The following is a 12,531-nucleotide window of genomic DNA, read 5'->3' on the forward strand; positions in this document are numbered from 1 at the left end:
AAAGCCTGGTTAAGTTGGCTTCTTTTAAAACATAAATTGCTTTGTTTTGGAATGAAGACATATACAATAGAAAGGATCCTTTTCATATCAATCTTGTTACAACTTACTAGGGATGGGTGAATAAAGATAGACAGCCAGTCCATCCCTCTGTACTACTCAGTCAGAACAGACAACACCAATGGCCTCACTGAATTAAGGAAACAGAGAGAAAAATCCCTTCCTTTCTCCTGTCTACTGACTCCCACAAAAGTGCACTACACTAGGACTAGATAAGATCAGACTCATCATTAGGTATCATTTGGATTGAATTTGTTACTGAATCCAAACTGCCAGAACTGGAGATGAGAACAAATAATAGGTTAAAGCATATCACATGGAATGTCACTTGTAGTAGAGAAGACATGCACTTGAAAAAGTTAAGTATCTCTGAAAGTTTATTATCATCACCATGAAAGTACATTGTGTCATGTTTTCTTGACATAAATTAGTCCAGCAGAAGTATTTAATCTATATTTCATCTATACTTTAACTGCCATTTTGTTAGGAACATGTTCTCCATTTCTTTAATTTGCTAACATCCTGCCAGCAATTTAACGTTAGTAAAAACTGTACACTAATATTTGATATCCTTCCTACTCAAATTAACTAACTATTTGCATTGGCAAGTGGAAGAGAAATGTTTAAATTTGAGAACTTTTGTACTTAATCTACATGTAACAGCATACCAAAAAACACTTAAACATACCAAATAATATCTTAAACATTTCATTTACAATAAAATCTCAGGAAACATTCATCTATTAGTTCTGTAGTTTTAATCCTAATAGGAATGATGGAGACAGTATTTATGACAGTCTTAGTTGCTGATGACTTGCAGGGTTGTGTTCAGCTACAATAGTCAATGAATCTTGAAATTCAATGTATAGATGGGCCATTCAGTGGAGTTTGTCTCAGAATCTATTATTCACCCAGTGATAATTTCCTTTTAGAATGTCCCAATATTTTCCAATTTTTATTGTAGATCATTTTCATTACAAGGAGCAGTGGTGATTTTTATATTCTTGACATGTATCAGTAAGAAGCAAAACATAAATTGTAAAAGTCTGAAATAAAAACAGAAACTGCAAAGACGTAAGAGAAGAATTGATATCTGACAGATAAAGGTGTAGCATTTTCAAAAAAATCTTTCAATGGAGTTGGATGAAGGATATCTGCCCAAAATGCTACTCTTAAATTTTCTTGTAAATGTTGACAGATGTGTTGTGTATTTCCAATATTTTCTGTCTTTATTTCTGTTGCAGAGCAATTTGAAGTTTTCCAGATAACATATTTCCATGACATATGTCTCCTTCTACAGTTCAATAGCTCAACTTTCCAATATATTGCAATACATTTAATGGTTATTTACAGAATTGGATTCTGAAGAGCTTAAGATAATGCTGTTTCAAGGTTTTGCACTTAAAATGGCATTACCCTCATTTTATAGAAATACAAATAACACTAAAGTGTAGGTCCAATATTACCTTTGACCTTCCAGGCCCTTACCAGAAAAGGGAAGTCACAGGTCATTAGAACTGAAGTAGTACCACACCACACTTAATTTAACATTTTCTCATGAGTGAACCAGATGCTTTGGCCCCACCCTGCTTGGTCATATGGGTGGACCTGTGGAACCCACGGCCTTGGCACAGAGCTAAATATAAGTGGGGTTAAAAATGAAAGGCTTACAGCAGATTTAGTTTACAGAATGTAAGTACAAGTTTGAACCAGTACTATTTACTATTAAAAACAGACCAATAGAAAATGGCCTCCTTACAAGTTATTACAAATAGACAGGAATTAAATCTAAATGAATGTCTGGACTTTACGTAAGATGAAGATATTACGTAGCACATAAAAATTACAGTTTAAAATGCTGTGCTAATCACAGATTGATCAGACATTCCCAAGTACAGCTAAATTCTGGAGTGAAGATAAAAAGATGAACAAGGTGACTACAGATGGATTTTGTACAGTTCATATTAAATAGTTTCATACCATCAAATAATTATTACATAAGACAGTTCTTAAGTGCCAGGCAACTGGTTTCTTCTATTTCGACTTTTTCGTCTATCAATAAGTGCCTTTAGTTTTGGGTGATCTATTCTGATTGACTGCCCCTTCTCAGTCTGTCTTTGCTGATGCCAACTCTCCTTGCAGTACTTATTGATCGCTTGCATTTCGGAGTAACTAAATAGTCCTACCAAGTCCTTGTGAAGAAGTTGCACACCACTCAGACTATGTGCAGCTCCCCAGGTCCAGGACGTCCCTTTGTTGATTATAGGGGTAACTTGGTCTGGATCCACAACTTTCAGCTTGATTTTCACCACTGTGCTTTTGAAGTTGTTCTCTGTAGCAATGCAGTGGTAAAGCCCTCGGTCAACATTTTGTACAGAACGAATCAGTAGGCCATGCTCGGTCACTAGAATTCTTTCATCTTGCTTTACCTGTGAGGAAACAGGCACCTGTTTTACATGGTTGTGTGGCTTAAGGTGGTGCTTTTTCATTTAGAGCATTGGCCCAGCCAGTGATGCCAACATTTCACAAACAAATTTAAAATAACAGAAGTTCTCTGGAAAAACACGTGCCCATCCTGGAATGCATTGTCCTGCCAGCCCCAATGATATAGCTTATGGGACCTGGATTCAGACTGGTGGAGAAGTGGGAAATTCTAGTAGTGATGGGAAATACCTTGACCTACTCTCATGCCTCTCCTGTGGACCAGACCACAGTCTATTCATGGAACTTGGGAACTGGTTATTAACCCACTTTCTCAAACATGATAGCAGGAAACAAGGGAAATGAGGAAAATGAGAAAAAAAGCCATAATAAAAAGTAATTGCATTCTAACAAATAAAAGGATAATATTTGTACTTTTTTTGTGCAGGAGTGTTTAAATTTCTTTATTCCCTTTGCAAAAGAGTAAATGAACAAATATTGTAATTTTCACAGCAGAACACACTTTGATTTCTCTCTTCTGAAATAATGCTCTCAGTTCATTATAAAACGTTTCCTCCTTCATTTTTCAATAACAGTCAAAAGGAGTCCAGCAGTCCATAGAGTGGTATTTCCTGCCTAAAGTATTATGGAAACAGTACATTTTAGGACAAGACAGGAGCTGTTTCCAATTGCCACCTGTGGCACTTTGTAAAACAGAATTCCTTCCTCCCCTGACTTTCTCAGGTTGAATGGTTTTTGGTGCATGTGCAATTGTGAGTCGTACAAGTCTTATTGCTGTCCTTTTTACAATCATAAACATTGACTGAAAGCTACACTCCTCCAATTCGGGGAGCTGGGGGCAGGTAGACGTTTGAGTTCTGGAACTGCGTCAATAATCAATGGACAGTGAGGTGGAGAAGAGAGCAAAGTGGGTGAGAGATGTTCATGAATGAATTCTGGGTCTGTGGAGAGGGTCTGAATGACTTTGGGCTTTGAGTAAAGACATGACAGATCAGGAAGGAGCACTGTGTACACTCAGTTATTCCCCATAATATCCAACAGGTGATCAACTAGCAGCTCTCACCTGCCCAGCTATATGTCCATCTGTAATTTACATCTCGTAGGCGTTTAGTATCCAAGGGTGGCCAAGATTCTTTCTTCACTTGTTTTTTTCTGGTTTCCCATTATTCAGGTGGAAAGCAGACAAATAGCACTTAAAGCTAACTGGCATGATTTTGTTCATAATCTGAGCATGGATTTATAGAGGTTTTATACATTACAAAAGTTGCCACGACTGTTAGCAGATGGTTTTGTTTTAGATCGTCCAAACATTTGCCTAATTCAGAAATACCTTTAATTAAGTTGCTTAATATATTATGCTAATCAAGATGATCAGCATGTTTTCTCAATCAAAAACAAGATTGATAGAGCTACGCTACCTGAATTCTGTCACAAATCAATTTTTACATGCGCACCTTAAAACAATGTACAAACACCTGAATACGTTCTCATGAACAAATCATTCCCAGCACCAATAACCTCCATTTATAAAATGTCTTTAATTTGAAATAACCCTGCTAATTTGCTCCACAGAAGCAAAAAAATCAATGTCAAACAATTTAAACATTAAGAAAAATGGCAAATCAGATTTAAAAAGTGAGTTCTAAGGAATGTCTTGAGAAAATAGATGGGAATGTAGATGTGGGAAGGTATTGGGACAATACATTGCAAACTGCTATCAGTCTGGATGTGAGGGAAGGGAGTTGCTGTTCAGCATCTCCCACACTTTGTTAGGTTTTTTCTGGAACAAGTGGATGTGGACCATTTTGAGAGGGAGGAGAACAGCATTTTATACAGTTAGACAGTGAAGAAGGTTTTCTAAGATTACAAAAGGGTCTTGATCAAATATGTCAATGGGCTGAAAATTAGCAGATGGAGTTCAATCTAGATAAATGATAAGTATTGTGTTTTGGTTCAACAAACAAGGGTAGGGATTTTACAATTAATGGTAGCGCCTTGGGTGGTGTTGCAGAACAGAGAGACCTAGGGGTTCAGGTACACAATTTTTTGAAGTTTGCATCACATATCAACAGGGTGGTTAAAATGGCACTTGGCTCACTTGCTTTCCTTGCTCAGTCCTTGGAGCACATGAGTTGGGAAGTCCTGTTGGGAAGTCATGTTGAGGCTGTACATGACTCTTAGGAAATATATTATTAAGCTGGAGAGGGTTCAAAAGATGGCATGGTGGCTCAGTGGTTAGCACTGCTGCCTCACAGTGGACCTGGTTCGATACCAGCCTCGGGCAACTGTATGGAGTTTGCACATTCTCCCTATGTCTGCATGGGTTTCCTCTGGGTGCTCCAGTTTCTTCCCACAATCCAATGATGTGCAGATTAGGTGAATTGGTCATACTAAATTTCCCATAGTGTTCAAGGATGTGTAAGTCAGGTGCATTAGTCAGGGATAAACGTAGAGTAATAGGGTAGAAGAATGGGTCTGGGTGGGTTACTCTTCAGAGAGTCAGTGTGGAAGTGTTGGGCTGAATGGCCTGCGTCCACACTGTAGGGATTCTGGAAAAAAGAGATTTATCAGATATTGCTGGGTATGGAAGGTTTGAAATATAAAGAAAGGCTGGATATGTTGGGGCTCTTTCACTGGAGTATAGGAGGTTAAGAGGTGACATTATAGAAGTTTATAAAATAATGAGGGGTATAGATAGTGTTAATGGCAGTTATCTTTTCCTGAGGATGTGGGATTTCAAGACTAGGGGGCACATTTTTAAGGTGAGTGGAGAGAGATTTAGAAAATATATGAGGGCAAATTGTTTTACACAGAGAGTGGTTTGCATGTGGAATAAGGAAGTGGTGGATGTGGGTATATTTACAACATTTAAACCACATTTGGATAAGTACATGAATAGAAAAGATTTGGAAGGATATGGGCCAGGATCAGGCAGGTGGGACTAGCTTAGTGTGGGATTATGATCGTTATGAACTGGTTGGACCATAGGGTCTGTTTCCGTGCTGTAAGACTCTGTGTCATTGATAATAGACCTCCTTCATTTAACTAAAGGGAAAACAGCACATCTAAAATGCTTAGGTGAATCTTTTTTCTTCCATTTTTTGGAACTTTTAATAGAAGAACAATATTAATTGCATTAACAGATACAGCAACAACATGCAGCATCTGTGAACACTTCCCCGGCATTTAAAAGAATCTTCATGCAGGCACTAACAGTGAAGTCTAAGGTGGGTGTAAAGAGTTGCATCTGAAAACTGAAGAAACTATTGACTTTTTTTTTCCTTGTTAATACAAATACACAAATTAAGAGGAGCTTGCCATTTGGCCCCTTGAACCTGCTCTGTGATTTAACAAAAGCATGACTGATCTGGTTGTAGCCTTGACATTACCTCCCTTTCCACCTCCAATAACTCTGACTCCCTTATTAGTCAAGAATCTATCTTCCTCTGCCTTAAAAAGATTCAATGATCCTGCCTCCACCAATCTTCATGAAAGAAAATTTGTCAATCTCAGAGAGACTTCCTTGGAGAAAATAAAACAATCTTTATCTTAAGTGGGGGACAATTTATTTTTAAACTGTATGCTTTGGTTTTAGTCTCTCACAAGGGGAAAGATCCTTTCAGCATTTACCCAGTTAAATTCCTTCAGGGTTTTATGTATTTCAATAAGATCACCTCTAATTATTCTAAACCCAATTGATATTGGTCCAACCTGTTTCATCTTTCTACATAAGATAATCCTTTCAGCCTAGGAATTAGTTGAGTGAACGTTCTCTTCTGCTTCTAATGCTATTAAATCTTTTCTCAATTAAGGCTAAACTGAACACATTACTCCAGATGCAATCTTACTAATGCCTCATACAAATATGGCAAAACATCCTGAGCTTTGTATTTTAATCCCCTCGCAATAAACAACAACCTTTCATTTGCCATCCTAGTTATTTGCTGTACCTGCATCGTAACTTGTTGTGGGTCAGATTCCAAGACAATCGGAACCTTCTATATCACAAAGTTCTGTCATCTCTCTCTATTTAAATAAAATGCTGTTTTTCTATTTCTTTCTGCCAAAGCAGATGAGTTGACATTTTCCCACATTAAACTCCATCTTCTATAAAATAACTTGTTATCGAACATACCAACATCACCTGTTAGTGCAACTTCATTCATTACCTTAACATGAAGCAGACACAGTTATCACCTTCTCCTTGAGATATTGAGAGCCAGTATATTGGAGTACTTATTAAAAATTAAGGATTTCTAAAAAGTTCATGGAAAATAAATTATGATGTGACCAACTCAGTAATTCTTGTAGCTATTTCATTCCACACAGCCAGTCAGGTCAATCATGAGAAATGTAATTTGCTAAGGTGAATGATTTTATACATTTTGAGATTTCACAAGGTATTGCATAAGATATCCTGCAATCTCCTATAAATCTGGCCTCACAGAAGGCTGTGGTATTTTCCACTTGCTCAATAAATTTCTGTTGCTTGCCCATACTAAGTGGGTGCTGCTAGGATTTTCCGCTCTGGCCTGTGGGAATTGAGGGTCTAAAAGACAAGTTTTATTGTTAGCTACTGCTTCAAACATTTCGGCATCTGTGTAAATCTGCTCCCGCATTATCCTTGGTGAATTAGTTGCTACTGGGATTTGAGATGTATTTTTCCACAATTCTTTTCCTACAAAAGTCTTGCTGACAGCTGCTAGCTTAACGATAGCAACAGAGAACATTTCTCAAGCACGCTAATTATTTTAGGCATTATTTTGGAAGCTCTCTATTTAAGCAAGAGAGAGGATTTTTCAAAAGGAGAAAAAGCAGATGGGTTTGTTGCTTATTTATGCTTGTCTCAAGAGCAATGAGTTCAGACCCAGATTCTGCTGTGTGTGTTGCCATCTGTATCATCTAAGTTCTTACATGAAGAGTTATATAAAGTAAATAAGATGCAATTTATTGTTTCTCTGAAACTATTTTACAGGTTACAAGAATAGTCTCTGCATTGCTATAAGATTGTTATGGAGGCTCTGGCCTTAATTCTATCTCCCACAAAATTTGCCATACCCTTCCACAAAGAGCTCGTGCTACCATGGTTGTGCTTCTTGCGCTCACAGGGATTAACCCTTTCAGACCCATATACCTTTCCCCTCACCACATGTCTTTTTTCCTGAAAACTATTACTGTCATTTATTTATTTACTTAATTACATTTACTACATTCTTTTCTCCCCCAACAAAGACTCTCCAACAACCAAAAAGGAGCCACATCAAACAAGGGGGAATCATCAGGTAACACAACTGAGGAAGTCAACAAGTTTATTTTACTAATCATCCAGTCACTGAATGAATGGGAAGTTTATAAAATTACCTACTTCAACACAGACCTACAGGTGCATTCAGGACTAAGGCTCACTGACATAAGCTGAAGAAGATGGTGCATTCAGCTCCAGGAAAGACGTCATTAAGAAGGGACAAGCACTGTTTGAAGATTCAAGATACTGCAACAAAAAATAAATGTGTCTGCTCTAATATCAGGATGGCACCATGGCTCAGTAGTGAGCAATGCTGCCTCACAGCGCAAGGGATTGGGATCAATTTCAGTCTTGGGTGACTGTCTGTGTGGAGTTTACTCATTCTCCCTGTGTATATGTGGGTTTCCTCTGATTGCTCCAGTTTCCCTCCACTGTCCAATTGTGTGCTGGTTAGGTAGATTGGTTATGCTAAATTGCTGATAGTGTCCAGGGATGTGTTAGCTAGGTGGCTTAACTGTGCCTAATGTGGGGTTATGGGGATAGGGTATGGGGCTGGCTCTGGGTGGAATGCTCTTCAGAGGGTCAGTGCATAACTGATGGGCTGAACAGCCTCTTTTCACACTATAGGGATTCTATAATTCTAACAGAGATAACATTGTCCACAAAATAAACACAAGTGATTGAAGGTTTTGAACAGAACATCAGATGTTGGATGATCTACAAGACATCTACCTTTAACAAAACAAACTACAACTCTTTCCAAATCTTTAACTTTGCAAATTCAGACTAGCTGGACAGTTAAATACTCTCCTTGAACAGGTTTTCTTCAGAATTAGAAGAATGGTAGTTTGAGGAGAAGAAAAGGGAGATATAATATCTTTGTATAGCTACCTGGGGTTGTCTGAATAGACCAATCTTTTCACTCATATTTCACATGGCTGGCTATAACCAAGTGGTATCCCTTCATCAAATAGTATTATTGCACATATACCATGGCAGTGACAGCTCTGCAGTAGTTGAAAAAAGTGACCTCAGCAAGAGGATATAAGAATTGGATTAAGACTATGTCACACGGCTTCTTCAGACATGCACCACCATTCAGAGAAGCTTGGCTGATCTTCTACATCAACTCCACTTTCCCCAACTGTCTACCGAGGTGAAACCACTTCTCAGCATCTATCTGGCTCAAAGATATCATCTTGAATTCTTCTACATTACAGAAAGTATGAACCCATTGTCGTATTTAATTTTATACCCATAACATGGAGCTTCCACCACGTGAATCAATAAAGCAAACTGTTGTTATAGTTCCTCTGAGGTAAGATTCTAAATCGTTGACAAGTAGGGTGAACAAATTGTTTACATAAAAGCAAATTGCTTTTTGTTTAGGATTTTATTATCCAATAGCATTAATATTTGTCTCAGAGTGAAGAGAAATGTCAAGTTTCGTTACGAGGATACAATCATGTCTAAATTTGGTAAACTTCAAATCCTCTGAAGTTTCTAAATTTATTTCTTCCTCATATTTCATGTCAAGCTTAATTTCTGTCCTTTTCATAAAAGATTTACTAAATACCATTAATAAACAAGAGACTGCACCCACACTAGTTCTACCCCAGATATTTTACACAGTAATGCACCTCTCTTTAAATGATCTCAATGTACTGTTGTCTCCAAACCTAAAATATGTAATTCTTTTATATTCTTTCCCTTGCATAAGGTCAGAAGTGTAGCTGTTAACTGAGGAATACATAATGATCTATTCCATTTTAAATCCCTTAGATAATGAGGCAGTCTACTTCCAGAACGAAATGTAATAAGTACAGATTTGTGGCAAGTTACCATATATGACACACAAGGGTCAGACAATGCCACTTCTGAAAACAGAATGTAAGCAAGGATTCTACTTTTTAAAAAGAACAGGTAGTCTTCTCTTAATCACCAGAAAAGTTTTAGTATCATCTAAGTCTTCTGTTTATTTACTACAGCTTCATTATGAGAAGGATGTATGCCATTAATGCATGCCTATGACAGGAATGGAAGTGGAATTACAAATGGTTGAAGGCGAATTAAATAGAAAGTTAAATCGATTATTGATTGAAAATGGTTTTTATGATAAAACAGAACTAGGCCCTGGATCAAAACCCTCCCCCTATTAAATGCAATTTGGTGGTCACATAAATACCATGCTGTCTATTCTGAAACATAGAGCTTCAACTACAATAGGTACACCTCATTCATTTATCTCCCTCCTTCATATACCTCTTTCCAAAAAAACTATTCAAAACTATACATTGAAACAAAATCTATTTGATTATCATTTCATCTGAAGTGAATGTGCCTTTACTGTTTCTTTGTATGATATGATTTGTATGATTCACTCTTTCAGAGTTGAAAAGAGCACCTATAGTACGTGAGCAGGACCAAATGGTGGTGGCACCATCCCGGGACAGAAAGTGGAGTCTCTGATCCAGACATACCTCAACTGCAGGAGCCTTGGATTCCTATTTTACAGTGTCTGGCTCATGTATGGTATCTTCCTGTGCTGAATCCTATATCCGTTTATGGTGTTTCTCTGTGATGGCAGTCAATGTGGTGGAGATTTGCTGCTCTTTAGTCCAAGTCTCCTGTGGTTTATGTGGTCATGTATCACTGTTTCAGGTCTTGTAATGCTTCAGTGAGGACTGTCAGCTGTTTGGGACATGGTTTGGCTGCCAACTTCTGTCTATTGTTTCATTCATCCTTTATGGAACCATGTGGGACTAACTGAGGTCAGTGCACCTTCTTAAGATCCTGCCTTATCCATGCCTCCTCTCATAGTATTTTTATTGTTTGGCTTTCCTTCTGAAAAAATAGGAACTCACATGGGAACAAATTATTGGTCACCAGTAAAGAATGTAAGCCTGCCATCAGGATTTCCTATCCCAACTAATTTGCAAGTGAGAATGATTTGTAAAGTGGAGCCCCAGGGTTTAAAAAGGTCCAAGTAAAATTTTGAAATTTAAAGTACACCTATGCTCTTTCTCTTCATTTGCAGCAACTTCATTCCAGATATACATAACATTGTCACTTTTTCCACAATGCATGCTTGTTTATACATTGCTACCATGATGTGAGCAGAGAGTGAATTTAGAGAGTTTCTCCAATATACTATGCAAACTTTCTTTCATGTTTTAAAGACACGCTTGAAGCATTTATGCTAGTTAATAAGCTCAAGTCAAAAGCCAGACACTGTAAAATAAGAATCCAAGGCTCCTGCAGTTGAGGTATGTTTGGATCAAAGACTCCACTTTCTGTCCCGGGATGGTGCCACCACCATTTGGTCCTGCTCACGTACTATAGGTGCTCTTTCCAACTCTGACAGAGTGAATCATCCAAGTTGGTGGATGAGAACAGTGCTGTGCAATAACCAATGTGAGATGGGTGGATCTTTGAAAGATTTGTGTCCTGATCTTTCCAGTGCCCGGGCCATCAGTTAAATGATGTGGAGTAAGGATTGCTAACTTCAAGGCCTTTTATTGAAACTGTTGTTCGATCAATTTGATTGTGGTAATTTTATTTTACAAATGAGTATTAATAAGTTTAATGGAGTCTTCCTTTGCAGTAAAACTCTATATAGTCAAACACTAGAAATTAATTCTACACATTTCTAAAAGAATTGCAATGTAATTATAAGATTACAAACCTCCTTTCTTCTGTCATTGGCTTTTTGCGTCAACCATTTAACTGAAGCTTGGGGTGACTTTGGTGTACATTCAAGGAAAGCTGTGCTGTTTTTCACTCCATATTGCACAGTTTCTGCTGCATTTCTGTATGCTGAAATGAATGCATATATTTTAACAATATATAATAATGCATATTATTTTAAACATGAAGCCAGAATCAAAACAAACTTTAATTATATTTAATTGTCTCAATATTATGACTTCCTACATGTGTGGAACAGAATTCAGTGTTTCAGACTATGCACTAAAAGGAGGATACTAGGAAGTAAAATGATCCAATAGGCATTTTAATGAATGGGTCAACCAGCTACCAAACAAATGAAAATATTTAGTAATGCGATAGTAGAATATAATTTGCATCCAATAGAACAATACCCTGCAATCTATTTATAATGTAGATTGCTTATTGGTTGAAACTTGAGAATATAAACAAAATGCACAATTAATTTAAAACCATGTCAATGAGTAGATTCAGTGTGACTGCTATCACTGTAAATGGGATCTTTAATGCAGTTCTCTCCACTGTTATGGCACCAGTTTCATTAAAATTAAAAATAATTATTAACTGTAATTGTATATCTTGGTCTCCAATCAATCTGTAATGTGTACACATTTTAAGATTGTATGCATATTATTATACCTTATTAATGCCAATGCTATTGATTGTGTTTAACATCAGGTTTTACAGAAGAACCAACAAAATAAGGATTTCTCCCTCATTTGGTACACCACCAGAGTTAATATTTTTATTTTACTTATTTGAAGCAAATAGAATTTCAGAATGTTACATAATGCAATTGTAAATCAGTGCCCCAAAGAAGCTTTCATCTGTGCTTAACCACCTTCAGGTGTTTAGAAACTAACTTGGCAAAGCAACATAAAAATGTGAAGTAAAATGAAAGGACACATGACATCTCCTGAAAGATGCATTGAATTCTTTCCATTAGAAAATGTAGCAGTGATTACTTTTCTGCAAATATTTAAACTTATTTTAATAAACTTCAGACTAATTTTTTTTTATGTTAGCTTGTGTTAGGAATACTGTGTACAGTTTTGGTCTCC

At 37.1% G+C, this 12,531-nt stretch overlaps 1 protein-coding gene across 2 annotated transcripts in view; it reads right to left on the reverse strand.

Moving 5' to 3' along the window:
* Positions 1-449: 449 nt before the first annotated feature.
* Positions 450-12,531, reverse strand: part of sema3c (sema domain, immunoglobulin domain (Ig), short basic domain, secreted, (semaphorin) 3C) — a 171,232-nt gene continuing 159,150 nt past the window's right edge. For both annotated transcript variants that reach the window (XM_060842840.1, XM_060842839.1), the window contains exons 17-18: positions 11,430-11,560; positions 450-2,486 (exon numbers count right to left, since the gene is read on the reverse strand). In XM_060842840.1, the coding sequence (XP_060698823.1) occupies positions 2,067-2,486; positions 11,430-11,560 (551 nt within the window). In that variant the 3' untranslated portion in view covers positions 450-2,066. The remainder of the gene's footprint in view (positions 2,487-11,429; positions 11,561-12,531) is intronic.

The sequence above is a fragment of the Hemiscyllium ocellatum genome, chromosome 23 (genome assembly GCF_020745735.1).
Source record: "Hemiscyllium ocellatum isolate sHemOce1 chromosome 23, sHemOce1.pat.X.cur, whole genome shotgun sequence".
Classification (NCBI taxonomy): domain Eukaryota; kingdom Metazoa; phylum Chordata; class Chondrichthyes; order Orectolobiformes; family Hemiscylliidae; genus Hemiscyllium; species Hemiscyllium ocellatum.